The 21,498-nt window shown below is 39.7% G+C and overlaps 1 protein-coding gene across 2 annotated transcripts in view; it reads right to left on the reverse strand.

Moving 5' to 3' along the window:
* SYT1 (synaptotagmin I) overlaps nucleotides 1-21,498 on the reverse strand; it is a 132,656-nt gene that overhangs the window by 83,350 nt on the left and 27,808 nt on the right. The window contains exons 2-3 of one of the 2 annotated variants that reach the window (XM_009327524.1): nucleotides 14,495-14,679; nucleotides 984-1,106 (exon numbers count right to left, since the gene is read on the reverse strand). In XM_009327524.1, coding sequence (XP_009325799.1) covers nucleotides 984-1,106; nucleotides 14,495-14,679 — 308 coding nt within the window. The remainder of the gene's footprint in view (nucleotides 1-983; nucleotides 1,107-14,494; nucleotides 14,680-21,498) is intronic. The other variant, XM_009327526.1, reaches the window with a different exon arrangement.

The raw sequence follows: 21,498 nt of genomic DNA on the forward strand, positions 1-21,498 counted from the left end.
GAAGAATAATGTGGGTTTGACTGAAGTTGTCAAAAAATGAAATGCAGGATATGTATTCTCAAGTTCACTGAAAGACATGCAGCAGAAGTGAAGAAGTCAGACGTGTTGGTGTACTTCGGTCCAAAGTTAAGCATAGTGAATTTTAATGTGAGGCTGTGAATTGGTATTGTGACAAAAGCGATCCCAATCACAGCAAGAGGCCAGGGAGGGGAATTAAATATGAGCTAGTTCAGGACGTGGCCAGACCTGTTAAGAAGGTCAATTCTAGTTCTACATCACATTACGGTGTCTATTCCTCCTGAAAACTTGGGTAAGTATGCCAAAGTTTGAACCTACCAGCTTCAGAGTAGGGTACTGAAAGAGTATCAGTCCTCGACTGGAGAGATTCTTCTTGTTCAACTTTCGGGTGTTTTTAGGGACAGACCTTTTTATTTGAACTTTTGTCCCAAACTAAAATTTTCTTGGCTAATAGGTGTACTTTCATGGAGAGCAACAGAACCTGATGCAGCTAGTTAATAAGGCAAAGTGTACACTTGATCAAGTGAGAGAAAGCTACTCCTGGCAATCTTATCAACTTGCTAAAAGACCCACAATGAATCAACTTACTTTATGTCCCTCTCTTTTTCCTCCCATCTTTAGTTTGCTTACCTTTTAAATACCTGGAGGCTGAAGCTATCTTTTACTGTCTGCATGCAGACTCCATAATATAATGTGGGTTGACTTTGATTGGTGATGTCTTAATATGTTATTAATAACCATTAGATAAAGCTGTGTCTTCATTTTTGATTAAAGGTGTAATATAAGCTCCAAGTACATTGAATACCAATTAGTAGTACCTCTGTCATGAATCTTCAGTCTTGCTTTCTCCCTTTACTCCATGCAAGCATCAAGGATTTCAGAAATATCTACTGTAACTAAATGTATTACTTCATTCTCCCCTTGCACACACGGAAATGAAATGTTACAGGTTGGTTGTTTCAAACCTGATTGTTCTGGAAGTCATAATCCAAAGAATATTGGATTTTCCCTAGTTTCTCCACTTCTTTGGGTTCTTCTTTCTCTTCCCCATCAGTCAGCCCAGTCTCAGCATCATCATCCTTAAGAGCCTAGAAAGAAGGAGTGTAATATTCATAAATAAGGCAAACTCTTAAGTACCAGTTCAAAATAGACACTGTCCTCAAATCTATTTTAAAGCCATTAAAAGCAAGCATGACAGCAGAAAACCAAATATGCAGTTTACATATATATTTATACTATTTAGGTTGCTCAGGAAGATGTCATAAATCAGCAAGCAAGCAATGGAAGTAGGAAGAAAGCTTCTTGGGACTATTACAAGCAACAATTGTTATAAAACCTGAAAGTAGAAACAAAACATCAACTCGATATCAGAAAATTCTTCTGGGCTCACACTGGGTCTTAAAGAGGCACAAGGAGGCAAACGTGCTATTAAATAAGCAAAGTCACACACTCATTTAACTTAAGAATATCTTGGCAATGTCAAACCTGGTTGTGCATGCTGTGAATTGTTTGCAATTGGCAACACGTTTCAGTAGCATTACTATGACAAAGAGCATGTGCTGTGGATGAGTTCTTCCTACAATCATATGCCAAACATTTTTCATGTTTATTTAGAATGAATATGGAAGCAAAGTTTTCACCATGCCATTAGCAAATGCATGTTTCTCCTTTTCCCTCCCTCCCGAGACCAATTTCCTTTTTATTCATTCTCACTATAAAGCTTGGCTGAACCAAATTGATTGAAAGTTGATTTTAGTTTGCTTAGAAAGAAACACAAAAAAAAAGAAATACAGAACTGCTTACAGCTTTGTCTATTGCATAAAACCTGCTATTTTTAAAGGACACAGCAGTTATCATAGATTTTATACATAATTAAAATACTAAATAATGTAATCATTTTTTTTGCTGTACCAGAAAGCAGAAGTATTTGTACTGTGGCAAAGGGAATTCATACCATTATTAAACCATATGAACCATAATTAGCTATGTAGACCTTATTCCAGCAGATTCTTACCTGAGTGAGAACTGAAAAATGGGCAAAAGCGATGAGACAGATAGTGAAAAATTATGGAAAATGTGAAAATAAAGTTGAGAGTGTGAAAAAAAGGAATCAATACTGAGCATTCATCCAGAATTGTTATTTGCATGTTATAGTAAATAGTATGCTTATCTGTAATAGCCCTATCTGGATGAAAGTTCCTTCTATATGGAGCTTCTGCTTGCAGAAACAGACTATTAAGTGCAAGAATAAGATTTGTTATGTTCTTTCTTTTTTTACAGTGTGAGGTGGTCTGAAGAAACCTACAGCATATATAAACAACAGGATGCAGCTGGAGCTCCCTATCCGAAGAGATAGCAAGGCTGGAAAGTAGCTATACCCACAGTTGATGGTGGTTGGTGAAAGAAAGAACGTGAAAGCATTAACAATCTCACTCAGCCATGAAGACAGTGGGGGCCATGCAACAGTTGTGTGGGTGTGGTAAGAGGAAAGATTGATCTCTGAGGTAGAAAATGTTATTTTTCAGAAGCCAGATCTAAATTCAAAAGGTCAGACTCAAAACTGTACAGTATTAAGCAATTATTTCTCTACTTTTTGAAATAAGCTAGAAATTCAGCTGGCATAGCTCAACTGAAATCAATGCAACAACATTGATTTATGCAAGCTGAGGAGCTGGGTTTGAGTTAACTATCTGAATGGTAGTGAACGATGGACTCTTTACTAGGAACATAAATTACAGTGTACCTGGATGAGATCGGTGAGAAAGGTCAGTAGTGGATGAGAATCATCTGAGATGCTGGAAGAGTAATACTTTTTGAACTAAATAATTTCTATTTGGAAGGGCTGAACTGCCCGAAATGAAAATTATTTTGAGACATTTTAATCGCCGAGCTGCTAGTGAGTTCCCTGGCTGTAGCACAACATTTTTGTTAGCACAACAACAAGCATGACACTTCAAAACTGACAGGTTATGGCAAGAGGATACTGTTGGAGCAAAGCCAGTCTGAGGCAGAGCCCCTGCAGGACCATACGTGGGACTTTCAGGATATGGGGTGATGTGATTATGCCAAATACCTTGCTTTCACTGGTAATAAAAATAAGCTTGAGGTTTTGTGATCAAGAAAAAGAAAGATGTGACTCAATCCAGCCGAAGCAACCACATTTATCTGAGCCTGGAGACAACAGGATGCAGTAACTCAGAGTGGGATGTTAACTCCAAGACCCACTGCTCTGAATCATCTCAGTATTCCCCTAGCAGAGGACTCCATGATAGAAGAGTGATAAACAGCTCTAGTATATCACCATTTCTGGGATAAGTACTGGACTTTCTGCTGTTTCACCTACCTTTGACCTGGATTTGGAGTCTGAGAGGAACTATCCTACAGCCATCCCTCAGGTATAAAAGGAGAATGCAAAAAGAACCTTCTATGTTAATTTCCAGGTATGAGGAATCTGTAACTATTGCATCAAGGCAATAGTTACATATCCGTACTTTCTCTAGAAAAATTATATACTCTTCTGCATAGCTGATCAATCCAGGAGATGCCAGAGCTGTGAGTAACTCAATGTGAAAAAGTTCTTACTATGAAAGAAAATGTAATGGGAAGCTAATGTCCCTCTTGCAAGGGACTTTTGAAGGGCAGGCAGAAAATATTGCATGGTTGGGAAACTCTCCTCCACAGGTTATGAGAGGCCTAGTGGAAGGTGAAAGCTATTTCCCAGGGGAGATGGAAAACATTGCACGTTACTCACATCAGCTGAGGAGCTGTATGATTCTTCTTGACCTTGACTCAGAAACACTGAAGCACTAAGAGACACTAAGAATGAGATGGTGTTTGGATTTGGCCAAGGTCATGGCCTGGGGGGAGGGAAGAAATGACAAATTATTATCTCAACAGCAGTCTGTACATAATAGTTTTTACCATCAAGAGAGGTATTTGCTTTCAAACTAGAGGCCAGTGCTTCAAGGAGAAGCAGAGTCAAAGGAAGCACAGAAGTTTCTCATGTTTGATGCAGCTGCTGAGTTCCAAAGAGGAAGAAGAATTGGATTGCTTCAAAGTACTTGAAACACCCCGCAGGGATTTTCATTTTGTATTGAGATTCTCTGAAAGATCAATGTTGAATGGAATAGTACTGCAACCCTCAATTTAGAGCACACTATATCACACTATATTGGATCTTACTGTTGTATTGCTACAATCAATTAAAATAAGCAGCTATATTTTATTGGTTTTAGAAACAATAAAATATTTTTAATTATAAGCCAGCTTTTTCCTCAAGCCTCTTCAACTGACATAACTGTGATCAGAAAGCCTGGATTTAGATGCAGAGGAATATAAGCCTTTCCTTTCCGAACATTTCTTTTAATTCCATGACATTTTAAATGCTTTTTCTGTGAAATATGCAACATAGAAATGCATTATTACATTGTGCTGGAGACCAGATTTATCTTTTCTAATTTGGGATGACTATGAATTTCACTCAAGTGGTTTCTTCATTTCTGCATAACATATGCAGAAACACAAAACAATGAAACCTCTATATCCTTTATATCCTCTTACATGTGTATAAGTATCTGAAAAACGTAGGCTTATATGTAAGCAGGTGTAGGAATGTACAAAAAAAGTGTTAATCCAATACAACCATTACAAGGTGATACATCCACACCTAATGAAATCAGCAAGTGGGAAAAGTTACTTTGTGCCAGGGACCTTAACAGAGTCACACAATATACATTTTCTTACACCTAGAAGACAAAGTGAATTTTTGAACAACCTCTCATTTAATCTGCATTTGAATGAGCTCTGTAACTAGTTCTAACCAAGGCTGCAGACATAAATCCACATATGGCATTAGGATTTTCTTTTCTGTGCCATGTTTAGTTAATCGTTTTCAAGCTCATCTACTCCGTAGTGGTTCCTACAACAAACAGGGATAAATTACAGCAATTTGGGATCCACAGTTCAATCTGCTGGTTGTTTCTTCACTTCTGTAACATAATTAAGAGTGGTTTTATAGTCTCCTCTTTTCTTCTGGGTTGTTAAAGAAAATGCTTAATTTTCAATTTTTTTTGTAGTTGCATCTTTTACATAAAAAAAGGAAAGAAAAAACCAAAACTGCTTGTAATTGCAGTTCTGCAAACTCCACACCTTGCAGTGGGTTTTTACATTTCCTGGGCTTCCTCCCCCTGCCATTCCCCCAGCTGACAAAAGCCCCTCTCCAGTGACTCTGCCCTCCTGATACTGTGAACATCCCTTGCTTCCAGCTCAGTTCCTTCCAAAAGCCCTGCACCTTGTCACTGGGTTTACTCCACTACTATCCACCACAAACCACAAGAGAGATTCTGGGCATTAAAACAGCTGTATGTACACTTTCATTTAATCACTCCCAAAACTACGTGTAGAAAGCGAGAGGGTCTGCAAGGGGTTTAGCACAGTTGGTCTGCTGGTTGCCTCCAGATTCCATGTGTGCCGAAGCCGCCAGGAAAGCAAACTGATACGAGATTCAGGTAACAAAGCTGCTGGCGGAGCAAGTGTACTTCCTTGCCTCCTGTACAGCGAGACAGAGGCCACAATGTCTGAGTCACCAGGAGGATGCAAAGACCCATGGAGGTGTATTTTGGTCTTTGATTCAGGTCTCAGTTATCTTCCCGTTTCATTGTTAGCGCCTAGTTCATGTCACAAGCTATTTAGGACTGCAAGCAAAGTGCCTTTCACGGTCATATGTAAAGGAACACTTTCATTAGCAGAGTTTTTAGGGTTCCTTCCATTCATGGGGTGGCCTATGGCCTCACTTTTAAGGAAACAAGTTACCAGTAAGCAAGAAGGAGAGACGTTAAGAAGGAAAACATAATGCTGATTGCAGCCTGTAAGTTTATTTGCTGCACAGTGCATGCTGCCATCCCAAGTTCCATCTCTGCCTGCCCCATCAATCATTCCTTTTGTTCACATGGTAAAGGGGATATTTTTTTAATGTGTGAATGATGCCCAGTCCTCAGGCTTGTGCAATGCCTGCTGAGCTGAATGGAAGAAAACAATATTATTTTGTAGCGAGAATGTTCTGTGCCATGTCCAACAATTTATCAGAAAAGCAATTTTTCCTCCACACCTAGGAATGGCTGCATTTCCACTAATGGTGGTGCACCTCTTTATCAATTTCTTTCACATTCAAGAACACCATAATTCTGACCTGGCCAATTTTTAGCCCAGGGGAGAAGAAAAGCCTTTAAAAATTCCTGGTTGATTCCCTATCACAAAACAGAAAAGCCTGCAATTGTAGCACATTCTCTCTCAGAGTCCCTCAGAAGGAAAGGCAACATTTCATTCATTCAGCATCTGCTTTCTCTCCATGAATTAATTTAAAGAGCATGTTGTGCATGGGTTTCCAGTGGCTGAGCCAGGCTTTGGTCATCGTGAAATCTGCTTTGCCATTACTGCTGTAAGAGCGTTGGCCTCACACACCAGCAGTGGGCCATACCGATGCACAGAATGAGCAAGACCCTGCTGACTTTAGCATGCGATGCCTTGACATTACTTCCTTGCTTGTTATCCAGGTTTTAAATGGTCTGTTGGATTATTCAGAGGGCTTGCTTTCTTTAGGAGCTCTATGACATGAGGTCATCATGTTCAGCTTAAGAGCTCGCTGAATTGTTTGGGTACTAATATACCAACTTATTCTGGTGCAACAGAAGAATACAGCAAATGCTGCAAGTGTTCAATGTAAAAGATGAATACATACATTCAAGTTGGAGCTGTTACGCCCCCAAATCTACCCGTTTTTCTTGTAGACGGTGTTTATTTGCTGAAAAAAGATGCAGCTGATCTCAGCCTGGGGGCCTATTTTGGAAGTTCAGCCTGTGGGTCAGGGCTCTGCTTTGAACGCAGGGCCCGTGCTCATGAACTAAAAGAAGTAAGCACTCTTGCAAGTACGCTAGCGTGCTCTGCCCCCACTTCCCATATGGCAGTGCTTGGTTGGGCTAAGCAGCAGGCTGTGAGTAGGAGGCAGCTTTAGGCTGCTTGGCCAGTGCATGCTGCTCAATCAATTGTTCTTCATCCTCCCCAAACGAATGGCAGCGGGCCAGATGGACGCATGCTTTGAGACAGAGCTGGCTCCTCAACATGGGAGGACCACTCCGAGTACCACATTTATTTCTGTTTGAAAAATTTGTCATACTATGTAATTAGGACTACATCTATTTAACAGTGAAAATCAACCTAAATATAGCCAGACATGATTGATTGGGTGCCACATTGATCTATGGAGAAAAAGTTGGCAAAGACCTGTTCTTTTGGCTCAGTTGCTTAAAAAGAGATATGATCATCCTCTGACCATCCTCTAGATAGGACTTTATCAAGTATCTGATATTCTCATGCTTGAAGGTTATTTTGCTATTCATATTTATTATTCACCATTCTGTAAAGAATAAATGCCTTTGCTTAAAAAGTAAACAATTAAATATTCCAATGGGGTTTGAAACGTATACCTCATTGATATGAACTGCTGTTCCTGTTGTAGGTTATTCATAGCCACTAACTTCAGGCACTCTTAAACTACGGAGAGTTTAGCTCTCCATACAATCAGTGGACACAGGTAAATGTCTCGAGGGTGTAATTCAAATCACTTAATTTAGGGAATAATTGCATACTTCCTAGACACCACTCATTAGGAACCTGCAGACTCTGGTCTTGAATAAAGAATTCAAAATTTGGCCTGTTAATCAAGAGAACGCAAGAAAGAAATGTCCTTGACAATGGAAGCTTCCAGTGGCATGACCTTCAGTCTAGAAAGAAGACATGTAAGAAAATGAGTAGGATCTGTATCTTCATATCATCCTAACAGTACAATAGGTTACCATAAAAATAACAAATGAATTATTTTACAGGAAAAATATTTTTTAAAAAGGAGGAAAAAGAACTCAGGAAGCATGCAAAGCAAGCTCCTATGTCTTCTTAGGAGTGACTGAGAGGAAGAGACAGGAATGCAAATAAGCCCAGCCTTGTGGCTCACAGCTACTGCTTCCATATTTTCAGGGTTCTGAAGTCTAATATAAATCTAAGTTACAGAAGAGTTTTGCGGAAAACCCTGCAGAACACAAACACTCATCTATAACATTGTATCTTCATAAACATGTTATTTTCACATTTTTCAGGAAGTTTCATGCACCCTGCACAGTTGCCTTCTGAGGCAGAAAAACCAGGACGATTGGTCAAGCCTGAGGTTGAATTAATGTACAAATGGGACTCAGTCAATCCATTTTGACCGCCACAGTATACTTGTTGGGCTTGTTTTCTAAGAGAGACTTGTTCCCATTGTTTCTGACTAATTTTCTACACTGTAATGGCTCTGCAGCACATGCTGTCTTTCTGAGTGTGAATTAGAATGTCTCATTGCATTGTGGATAAGCCACGGTGAGCATTAATGTCACCATGGGCTGAAGATGCCAACAAATGGGAATTGGCATGCTGAGACCAAGACAGGTGGCACTATGGAATAAATATACTCACTATTCTCTAGGCATTCAACTCGGGAAACAAACGAGCACATGAGCAAACACTGCAGAAGAAAAGACCGCTGCCAGCAACAGAGCTCCTGTCCCTCAAAAAGATCCTCTTGGATTATTTCTGGCAATAAAGGCTTGGGTTCCTTTGAGTGAAATCCAGGCTCTCTGGATGTCTGTGTGGATTTTACTGACCATTTTGGCTATTGTCTTCATGCTGCCAGGTCAACACACACTACTTTGAAATATTTCAGGGCACCTAACATTAAATAACTTGTTCTTTCAGTATTTTGTCTCCATGAGGGCAAGGCTGTTTACTGTTCAACAGCTAAAATCATAAGGAGAAATAGTCTAAGAAAACCATTATATGTTGAAGTTCGGTTAGGTGCAATTGCAGCTCTCATCATTATCATGTTACTTTATAACGCCCCGATGTTTCACTGCTATTAATACATGAACATTAATCAGAATATTCTGATTAAGTTAGTACATAACCCCAATGCAAAAGGAAGGCCTATGTAAAGGAAAAACAATCATACAGAGAAGTCAGGTGGCTGACTGAAAGCCACAGTAAATCAGTAGGAGAGCCAAGAATATACTCCTCATACTCCAGGGTGTAGTACCTATACCTGATCCCAAATCTCCTATTTCACCTAACAGATACATTCATTGGAAGCCGAAAATCTTTCACTAGTGACAGCGTTTTAGCCTGATGCAATGAGAAAGGACCGAGCTATTAGATCTCCTTCTCCACAAATGCTTTGTGACCTAATAAAATGTTCAGACCACCACAACAATTATTCTCCAAGCAATAGAGCTAAATTTTAGTAATTTTTCAGTGCCGCTGTTCATGACTAAAATGATTACATCTATTCCTTTCCTCAGCCCACAGGCTGAGCTTAAGCAAGAATTTTGCTGTACCAATGCATTAAATTCAGACCCAATAAATCAGCAGCTATTATAGTGTCTCTGGAGCTGGGTGTTTGGGGGCTTTTTTTTTTCTAAAGAAAAAACTAGTGGGAGCCACCAGGGGCATTAGCAGAGACTGGAAATTCATAAAGATGAAAACTGTGATGGGAAGATCTCATAAAAACACTGGTGCTAGTTGTCATTCAGTTGCACCAACAGAAATCTGGATTAAGACCACTTAAAAGACTTTGGTATGGAGCACTAAGAACTTAAAGCGTGGGCACTGTACTGAGATGATGCGAGAGCCCACAGCAAGTTTCATGAGGTACCAATCATTTTAGCAACACTTAGAAACTAAGACATTAAAAATACACACTGCTTTCGTCTACTTTTGATATGGTGACATTTATACAAAAAGGAAATAAAATTAGCAAGTTATTTTATGTGCCTATCAATTTTAAACTTGAGCTTTCTAGTACAGTTTGACTTAATATTTTAGCTACAGAAAAAATGACAACCTCTTTTCTTTCACACTCCTCTAGCCTCCCCCCAAATATATACCCAACCAAAAAAATACCCAATCAATTTAGTTCAGCCTCTTGATGTGTGTATCAAAGCTACTACACATAAATCTCAGCTAAGGAGCCAGAGCTGTCAGAAGACTATATGTATCAGAGCTTTAGACTAGGTGCGTACAAATAGCAAAATAAACCTACCGCAAGTGACAATCCAGAACAGTCATGAGACAAAACATAGACAAGGAGGACACAGAAGGAAGAAATAAAAATTAAAACATCCACACACAAACATTAGTAAAAACCATGGAGAAATGACCTTTTTACAGTAGTACATTCATTAACAATTTGCCTCCCCTAGAAGGAATCTAATCCTCCCAGTGGCCCCTGGTGGAGTTGTATACTCTACTTGAAAAAGTAAGCATTGCCTGCAGTGGAAACAGGTTTCAAGACTGAAAACCTAATCTTATTTTCAACTCATCTCCCACTTTACCTCAACTACATTTGCTGATAATCTATGTTATTTCATAAACAGTTTCTCATTTAAAGTTGTTTTCAGGAAAGTGGACATTTTGAAGCACAAAGAGACCAAAATTTTATTCCACTTTCTGTAATATCTAGCTATCATGTGTGGCTGTTGAGCTGACTGAGTCTCCATGTCAAAATGAGCTTTAACTATGTCAAGCTACATGGCTCTATAATGATTTGGCACGGATGTGCAGGTCAGCATGAGTACATGTAGGTCAGAAGTTCTTTTTGACAAACAAAACCAGACGAAGATGGAAATTATATTTCCAGAAGCTGATACTTTCAATTTACCAAATGCTACTCCCTTTCAAGTTTTGTGTGCCTAGGGAACTAGGATCTTGCAAGATGCCAAGTGCCTATCAACTGCTATTATGCACTCTTAGCTGAAGGCAGAAGGTAATTAGCACTTGCAGGTTCAGGCCTAACAATGACTGAACTAACGTTTTTGGTTTTTTGGCAATATTTCAGATCTTTGGTACTGTATGTTGCCCTTTATAATGGCATTAGATTTACATCTTGATCTTCAATTACTTTTTTTTAACATTAAAATTTGCTTCTTTAAAGAGCTAAAAGGCATTCTTGTTATTCCCCTTTCTATTTTATGCCAGAGCCTCTAAAGTGGTTAAATTATCTTAACTGAAATATTCTACATTTAGCATTGCATTGAGTTCAGCTAGGTATATTAAAATTTGCACTGATAATTCAAGATTAAACTGTTAGAATAAACAATCAGTCATACAGAAAAAAAAAAGAAAAGACAGCTAAAGTTTCACAAATCAGGAATTAAGTTGGTAAAAGTTATTGAATGCCAAGGACTTAAAATCTGTACAGTATCAGACTGCTAGGTATGAATTTAAGGGGCTAATTTAAGTAGCCTGTTTTTGAAATCCCAGACAGTGAAGAGGAAGCTTGGCTGGAGCGTTGGTGATCCATCCACTTATTAAAGGTCTGACTTTTACATCAACTGAGAATCTACCCTCCTTAGGTTTAACTGTCCAAAATAAAACATTGGTTAAATCCCACAATGTTTGGGCAAAAGTATGTTTAAATAACTATACAGAACATTTTGTATGGAATCATCTTAAAATAATTGTGCAACATTTCAAAGTTTGAGCTCTCTTTGTAGACAAGAAATGCATGATTCAGCTTTTTATAAAATTTTCCCATGAAAAAGATAGAAATGAAACTCAACGTTAACTACATGATGTAATTTTGCATTTAAAATATTCATTTTCCAAGAATCCATGGTCATTTATCCAGGTCCTAATGAATATAATTAAAAACACTTAATAATATATTGTAAATACAACAATGGCCTTACATGATATGGAACAAATTCCACATAAATATCAATCAACAAATTGCACATTATTTGTCCTACAATAAAGTATTAGGTGTGTTATCATTGGTAGAACATAAGAAACATCTCAAGGAATTTTTCCGCAATCATAATCAAACATTTCTTCCAAATTATTCTTTTTCAATGGGAGGAGTTGGCTTACAGTAGCCCAGCGTAACCCAACAATTGGTGATCTGATTTTCCATGCATTGCTGAGGGAGAAATATCTCACAATTACTTAATATTAATAGCCCAGAACAAAGTCTATAAATCAAATACAGGGAATCTATGAATGCTAAATCAAAGCGCTTAAAGAAAAGGGGTTTGTTTCACATCCATCATATGGAGAAAACAAAACCAGCATAAAATCTTTTTCAAGGCAGAACTCAAAATTTCTGTTCTGTTGGTTTTTGAGCTCAGCCTCACTAATCTTCCTAACCTTGGAATAGCTGCATCTACATTGGTGATTTTGTGTACTGACAAGGTTGTTTTCAGGTGTGAATTTGTCTTGTGTTGGTATTATGCACTCCAGCACACCAGTGTGGCACATGAAGCATCTTCTCTCCAGGTGGAACCAAGGCTGAAGCTGCACACCAGGGCACTACCTAAAGTGCTCCACTTGCAATGTGGATGCAAGGATCTCCAGCCGTTCGCTCTTTGTGCCTGTGCAGGACTCTGTTAGTTGCGGTAAGGCAATCTGGGATGGCTGTAGAGAAATCTGCTTTGTATTGCCTACTAGCATGTAGACACACGAATACACCTAGGATGGGCAACTGGTATGAACTTCATTAGCTGTAAGCACGCAATGGGTACTTATGGTCTGAGAGCCAAAACAGATTGTGTCAGATCAAGCCTCACTCTTGCATTACTCTTTCCTTCATCACTCACGTGATGGCAGTGTGTACAGTGGTCACTATAAAAAGTTGATATATACAGCTTGAAAGTAATGAATTTTGCCAAGGTTTACTTTATTGGTGTAGCGTATAGACTAGAAAAGTTAACTACTGTCTAATAAATCAACATTTTAGTAGTGGCTACTGCCATTGAGTAGCATGAACAGGAATAAAACAACTGGATCTTCAGTTATTTTCTTTCCATACAGTCTACTGAGCAAGAACAACAAAAAGTGTCCTCTTGTCTGATAATGGAAACTGGACATAGCTCTGATAGCTCTGTACCTTTGAAGCTTATCCATTATTTTCCTCCCCTTATCTGAGCTCCTTTCAGACTCCACTCGTGATCCAGTTGCTGCTAGTTAACAGGCTTGTAAGGCTTCCTCATCCACTCTCCTGATTTTGCTCTTCCCCTATCACATCTTACGTGCCTGGGGAAGCATGCTAACCTGTTCCAGGACTCTTTGGCTGATAAGCCACATTGGTGGCCATCTCTGTACAAGTGGCATCTCACCAGTTGTTCTGGACTGCTCCATGGGCCTCTTAGCTACTGTGGTCTAGGCTTCTCTACTTGGATCTTGCTCCCAAACAGCTGGCCCTAGTCCTCAGGTTCCCAGCTTTGGCTTGTCCTTCTAATCAACCTGCCTTCAGCCCAGCTTTCTTCTACACTAGATCCCAACTTGTGGAAGGAACTGCTCATTCCTGACCATGTTTCATCCTCTCTCTTTGGCTGGATAAGCGCTCCTGGACTGCTCTGGCTCAACCTTACCAGGGATCTTGGGACCACAGACTTGACCATGCAATATATTTAGTTATTGGCTCCTACTGAAGAGGTTTTACAAAGCAATTCTCCAAATCTCTTCAGCACTTTCTGTTTGAAAAATACAGCCCTTTGTCTTCTTAGCTTAGGAAATCTGGCAATGCAGTGAGGACACATGGATACGTCACATTTATTTCCCCATTCTTCTGCTTATTCTCAACAGTTTGCTCCAGGAAGGACAATACTAAAACCCTGTTAAAAAAAGCTTTATTTTCTTTCAGGAACATATCAGTCAAGTCTATGGCCCTGAGGATTAGGTCCTGCAACCTTCTGCTTCTCTTGCATGAAGCAGATCTGAAGGACTAGTTTTTCTGCCCTTATGGAAATGATGCTGCTCAAAGGGCATTATGCTAATCTTTTCCTCCAAGTTACTCAGTTGACTTACAGCTAAAAGTTACAATCTCCTCCTCTCTAGTACAAAATGAATTCTCCCAACATCATTGTGCTGAATGCCCCTGTGCTCTTCCTTTTCGGTTGTTTTCCCTTGTTTCTATGTATGTTTCTCATTTTTTGTTCTATACTGTTGTTTCTTTCTCTGCTGAACTTATGCGTTTGTGTAAAAAGAGATTTAGAGTTCAGAACTACTTTTGTTTATCAAGTAAGCTCAGAAATACTGCTAGAAAGATATACAAACACCGTACTAGGTCCTGGTCAAAGTCTTGAAAAAGGACAGTGAAAATTGCTCACATTTGCTTCATTTTTGGGACAACCAAGATACTCTCAATAAACTTGCCGCTTCCAGATGAGTCATTATATGCCTGCTCATTTTTTTTAGGAGAGCAGGGAAATGGGCTGACTGCTTTCTCAGTGATGCCACACCCAGATTCATCTTTTGTGATACCACCGAGAAAATGCTGCCAATCAGTCCCCTCTTCACAGAGCCACTACTGAGGCAACAAATAGAACGTTTTGTAGACACATCAAACAGAAACCTTCAAATGCAACTCAAGAGTTCAAGTAAAGGAGAGGTACTTTACCTGGTCTTTCATGGTTTTCCCTAAATCTTTAACATCTTTCATGTTAATAGCATTCTTCCCTCCCTTCTCCTTCCCCTTCTTCTTGTTCTTCTTTTTGAACAAGCATTTCTTACAGAGACAAAAGCAGCAGGTAAGGATTAATAGGACTGCAACTATGGCTATGGCTATTAAGGCCCAAGGTGGCACTGGAAGAGAAAAAGAAACACACACAAAAAGAAGGTGGTAAACTGTTAGTAGGGTTAAATTTAGAAACAAGCACATTTCTCTCACAGCTAAGCCTTTATCAATGAAAATGCCTTGCAGAAATACCTGAAATCCTTTCTAAAATACCCTGTCATCATTTGTATATTTCTCCCAACTGAGCATTTGCACACACAATGCCAATTTAACACATCTATCTATTTACATGCCAGGTGACACATATCAAACTCACTTGCAGCTATTTTGATTAATCAACCATCTGAAAACAATATGTCCAAAACATTTACACTGTGCAAATCTGTAAAATGCTTGGCACATTTAGGCAATTACTTGCTTCTTTCTTTACTCATCTCCCCAACCCACCTGGCATTGTGGCTGAATCGGGTGGAACTGCCTGGGAATCTCCCTTTTCCGGAACGGCATCCGATCCAAGGAGTCAGTTTTAAAGAACAGCCCTTCTCCTCTGCCCATTGCTGTACTTGACAGACTCGCAGACTCCTCGCAACAGATGCAGGTCAAGGTCACCAGTAAAGACTGACCAAGGACAAAAGACTGTCCAATCCAAGGGCATTTGCCCTATTTGTCATCGTGCCCTAACACTAGCAAATTTTCAGTACATAGCTATATTCTCACCTATACTTTCCTATAAAGAAAAGCCTATGTTCCATTTATTCATTCAGACCAGGATGCTGGACATGGCTGAAGCATGAACAAATAACAGCGAACACTTACTATGATAAAATGGTCTTGTTAAAGATCAGAATTTTTGGAAAAAAGGAATTAAGATGACACTTAAACACAAGTACTCCAGAAGGGAATTATCTTCATACAAATCAGCTTTAATGACCACTGATCCCCACATTTAACCAGAACACCTGACAAAACTTTAAATCTTGTAAACTGTCATTTTCTGAAAATCTCGACATGCACTCAGTCTATCAGGTCTGCAAGATACTCAGTGCACTACCTAAAGGTCTCTAACATGATACAGAGCAAAACCGAAGACTGAATCAAATTTGACATGTTGACGTCAGTGAATCACAAAAGGGAATGGACAGTATAAATAGAGAAAATTAATTGCTTAAAGGAGCTAAGCAGAGTGTGAAGCATGGTCGCAGAACTTTCACTACAAATTACCAGTTCAGGAAGAGGACAAAGCACCTACACCTTCCTTACTCTAAATTTAATAACCATATTTCTGACTTTTATTCAAATGTCCTTGGTGACAGATACAAAAATAATGCAGGAGAATAGTTAAACAATAATTTCTGTAATACTTTTGTGCCTCCAAATGCTCATTAAATGCAGCTGCTATAAAAGGGAAGCTGTACCATATGTAGAACAAATGAGAACTGATTACTAAACAAATGAATGTTAAAAGATAAACAGTGAACAGATTAACAGCTGTTTATGGGATGTGTTTTATGGAGTCAGCAGCAATTCTGCAGTTAAAGTTGCATTAGAGCTGCACTTATCACAACTTAAAATCTGCATTTCATGCATTAATGATTTTGTTTTGTCTTCAAATCTGGTGTGGTAACACTTTGTAACACAACTGACTCTCCCACAAATTTTTAATTTTTTTTTCATCCAGCACTCACAAATGTAAAACCATTGCTTTTCACAGGCAATGTCTGTTCTTCTCAAATTCTAAACTTCACATGTGTACTTAGTCTGTTAGACACTTAGCATCTGAAATGCTATTTCCATTAACGCTATACTTTATATCTGAGCTAGTCTACAGGAGTTATGTCAATATGAAATGAATGCTCTGCCCAAATTTATCAGTTATTATTTGTTTTGCTGCCTTGTCAGCACTACTTGAAGCATGATGGCAGTGAATATGGGGAGCAGCAAGAATATGGGATGGGGTTACACCAGCAGAATGACACTGTGGGAGGAAAGAGAGGAGGGACACATCAAATGTGGGTAAGCTGGAAGAACCAAAGAATTGAGGAGACAGGGAATGTGGGTGTTAATAGAATATATACATATGCATCTTACAGATGAAAGAGCTTGTGTAGGTAGTGAAATCAGGTGCTTTTGTGCTGAAACTGTTGTGTAAAGTGGTATTCTGGCACTGCTGCCTTGGTTCTCTGGAGCATGAACAATGTAGGGTGCCTTGGGGACCATTTGAAACACTTGCAGATACCTCAGCTTCTTTTTCATAATGCGCGGTCTGCTCTCATCTGTTTATAATTTAATTTCACCCAATAGCCCTTGTGATCCAATTAAATGATCATCAAATTAATAACTGAGACACCAAGAACTATGCACAATTCCTTATTTATCTCTTCAAAGAAAATACGCTTCCTTTTTTATTAAACAAAGCATAAGCAATTAAGAAAAAAATTTGGGGTAACCCAAAAGCTGGACATTGCCAAAACAACTTCAAGTCTGAAAAAGCAAAAAGGAATGGATTTTTCTTCCCCAATAAAAGCGTACTATCTCTGTCAAGGAGATGGCTCATCTGGACATTGCCATTGACAGAGATTGCCCAATCAGTGGATGTAAATGTTAAGATTTAAGACAAGTGAAACATACAGTTATCACTGGGTTTGAAGCGATGTTTGTTTCCTTTCAAAAGCATTATTTAAATAATATTAAATGTTAATCATTTTACATAATATGGACAAGATTTTCCAAAATTACGAGAGTTTTCATATCTGTGGTGTGCAATTCGTGATGCTGCCAGAGGAGTTTGAATTCCAGAAAAAGATAAGTTTTTAAAAATTAGTTTTCTATAAAGTCATCTCAAGATGGACAGGCCAGAATGAAATGACTGAAGTCACTAGTCACTTCAGAAGACTCAAATCTACAGCCTTTAATTTTTCAGCCTTTTTACCAACTGTGAATAATATTTATAAAAACCTTACCGACAGTATATGAACTTTCTCGGTTTTGCACAGTGGCTCACTTTGGAGATTCATATTGGTTAATTCCAGTTGGACTTTACCCACACTTATGCAAGACTTTCAAAGAATTTCATTTTTCTGGTGTTGAAATGGACAGCAAAGGGAATCTACAGTTTGAAGACTACCTCCATCTATATTAAACCAGTTTGATCAGGTTCAGTAGCGCAGTTTGAAACATCAGGAGGCTTCGGACATGATCCATTGAACAAAAGACCTCTGTGGCAGACGAAGCAGGGTGGGTGACGTCAAAAACACAGATCCTGACCAAGTGACCGAGGTGTCAGGGAGCCAGCAGCTTCTTGTACAACTTGTCTTACCCAGTGCCTGCACAAGGGGGTGCTTTGAAACAAGCAATACTTACCTATGCGCTCAAGGAAAAGCTATTGGTTTAAGGATAATTAATATGTGTGTAAACTTTCTGGTATTTCAGTGCTATTTTCTTTGTTCTGCTCCTGTGGGCAAATACAGAATACTTATTTTGAAGAAGCTGTCATGAATCGCTATGTGATTAGGTGATCCTACAAAGTTCTTAAAGACAAATCTATAGGAGGGGATCTGCTGAGTAGCATAGTTAGTACATAAGGTTTTAAATTAGTCTTATTGATCCAATGCAAACAGGGTATGCTCTAGGACTTTACTCAGAAATGCAGGAATGAAGCCTATCTGTAAAAGGAGAGTGTAGAGAAAATGAAATTCATGGCTTACTCCTGAGCAATAGCAGGGTACTGAAAAGAGTAAGCTCTAGGATTGTGATGATAATCGAGGCATTTTGGGTACCGATTTTGCATCCTTCACTCATGCTGAACATCGGTCAGACATGGATGCAGCTAAAGGAGCTGTGAGCTCTCTCATCGCTCTCTGTTGCTTCCTTCCACTAATGCCAGCCAGGGTTGTGCGCATATTGTGGGTCATTTGATGCATTTGTAGCATTTCACAAATGCAGCAGCTGTGATGCGCTTACATTATCATTTTAGTTTGGGCTTAGGAGTGCATTTATGAGGCATATCTCCAGACCATACCCATATACCATGCTTGGACTCGTGTTATGCAGCAAACCGGGAGGGCACGATGGACTGAATGGGAATATACGCTCCCAGAACTCACCTAATGGTGCTCCAGCTGCAAAAGGCACTTGGCCCACGGGAGTAAACCTAAACCAAAGCATTACCCCCACAAAGTTTGCAGTGTGGGGCTGGGTCCTCAGGACCAACTGCTTCACTCCACTGATTTGCTTCTACTGCACTGCACTAAGTATAGCTTGTGTCCCAACCTGTCATTAAATCTTCTTCCTCTGAATATGCTAGATTCAAAGGAAAGGATGTATTACTGAGTTATGCAATTTAAGAGCTACAAATTATGTCCTTTATATAAAGATATCCTTACTTGGCCTTCCACAAAATGCTTGGAGAGGGTACAGGCCTTGGGTCTAAAACTGACATTCCCGTTAGATGATCTAAAATTATCAAATGCCTCAGAGGACATTTGACTCCAGAGGAAAGACAGTAAGAAGGAAGTCACAAAACGTGAAACAGCATCAAAGTGCTACAGTCTGTAAAAAAGAATAAAATCCTTCATCCTAATAATTTTCTTCCCTTTCTTTGTGCAATGTCAGAGGAAACTTTATTAACTTAGAACCCAAAGAGAGGGAAGGTCAAGGAAGAACTGAAGAGAGGAGCTGAATTAAAAAGTGAAGACTTCCATACCAAAAATGCTGTCCACCGACAACTCCCAATTAAGCAATTAAGCAGCCCCATTTAAACTGTGACAGCAAAGGACTATCAGATGATGGCAGCTTCCATATTATTCTGCAAAGGAGGCCCATGGCATGTCAGAATTGATAAATATAAATAATCTGTGCTTCAGAGCGGGCATGATACTCAACAGGAAGCTGCAACTGCCAAATAGTTGTAGGTGAAGCGCGTTGCATTCATCTAAAGCTCTGGTAGAGAGCACTGGCAGTTTTCATTTACTAAACCATAGTTTTATCTAAGCTTTTTGCACTTACAGCTTCTAATCAGGAAGCAAACCCCATATATAGCCATATTCAGACTTTCTGTACAGAAACTCCCCAGGGGCCACGTTCTGGGAATCAATTTGACTTTCATTAGAAGTTACTTAAAGAAAATGTACTGAGAGGAAGGACCCAGGTAATAGATACCACTATTCATAGCAGAAGGAATACAAAGGTGATCAATGCAGAGAAAAGGAAATGCTGATACATGGTAAAATGACTTGTAAAAGAGGAAGATAAAAACTGCAAATACATACTTACAAATACCAATGATTTAAATACTAGCCTTCAGGCTTATACACCTACATTTCCACCCCAAACACTCTTATATACAAACTCTTGCTTTAACAGCATGTTTGCAAAATATTATTTTCACTTTCTTACATTTACCACAGATTTTTTTATATGGTTCAAGTTAATGACACTACCTTTGACCCATCGCTAGAAGGAACCATTACTAAATATCTTAACAAATGCTCTCATGCTGACATTCCCCCCCCCCCTTCTCTATTTTTTGAGCATGTGCAGTAGCAGAAGACTATCTCTATGAATAGTTTATGGAAGTTACTGAAGCTTTAACTGAGCTAAGAGATGTGTGTTTTGACAGGGAAAGTTCCTCATGTCCAAACAATCTGTGAAAGTGCACTGACCAGATGGGCTTCACTCATTGAATATACTCCTGCTTATAGCTTCTTTCTTAGGCATTATCATGCAAAATGATGCAAACTTTATATGACTGAACATTCCAGTCTTGGCAAATAAACTGACATTGAATTTAGCAGTAATCCTAGACATGGCTACAAATTTAGCCGAGGTGCTTGGGCTGCTTGAGAGTCTGATGTGCCTAGTGCATGCTCCCAAAGCCGGAAGTCAAAATGCATAAAATGACTAAAATATTTACCTGAAGGCAAACCCACACCTACTATTGGAATTTGCAAGTCATTTATGTTTATTATTGCTGGTATTAATTCACCTTTTAGGGCATTTGATAGGTTCTCTGTCATGGTGAAATACATCTACCCAACAGCGTATCTTCTTTCTGCAGAGCAGACTATTTCTGTAACTGTTGCTCTCTCTCCCTCTTTCTTTCCAATGTGTTTTGCTCCCTCTCTCCCCCAGCTCCTCACTGCTCAGTCTCATCAGCTTCTCTGCCCCTCGTCTCTCGAGACACATGGGGGAGAAAGCAAGGCAGGGCAGTTTCCAGGTCAGATGAGGTGGTGAGGCAGCCAGAGTGAGGAAGCGAAGCTGCTGAGATGGCTCCTTCTTGAAGGAAGTACCTCAGAGAGATTGCAAAGGCCTTCAAGCTCAAATGTCAGGTTTCATCTAAAATGAAAATAGCTCCTCTGTTAACCTGCCCATTCCCCCCCAAATCAAAATGAAACAGAATATGAGCAAAAGAGAGTTAACACAGATCTCCCCTCAGCCAGCTGTGCCCCTGCCGGTCGGGGCTGCTCTCTTGGGCTCATTTTCAGTTCAACCACCGTTGCACAGCCTCCTTGGTGGCCCCATGGCTCCTTGGGAAGGTCCCTCCTGTGGTCTCCGGTGCCTGGCTGCCCTTCCCAGGAGTGCCGTGCTTCTGCGGGGCTGCCGGCTCTCCTCTCACCCTCCCACAGCTCCCACCCTCCTGCCTCCCCCTTCGTCCAGCAAATACAGCCGTTTCTTCCATTGCCCTCTATGAAAGAACAATATTCCCCCACTTGGCATGCAACGGCCCAGAGGAGAAACCAGCAGCCCAGCTCCCTGCTGCACAGCGTGTCCCTTGTGAAGGACTGCAATGCTGGCCAGCGTGACAAATAAAACAGCCTCCCTTTTCTGGCAAAAACTCTAGGTCACTTACTACAGAAAACAGTGTAGGGACAGGCAAGACTTTGGTGGAA

This window comes from Pygoscelis adeliae, unplaced genomic scaffold (genome assembly GCF_000699105.1).
Source record: "Pygoscelis adeliae isolate BGI_AS28 unplaced genomic scaffold, ASM69910v1 Scaffold113, whole genome shotgun sequence".
In the NCBI taxonomy this organism is placed as follows: Eukaryota; Metazoa; Chordata; class Aves; order Sphenisciformes; family Spheniscidae; genus Pygoscelis; species Pygoscelis adeliae.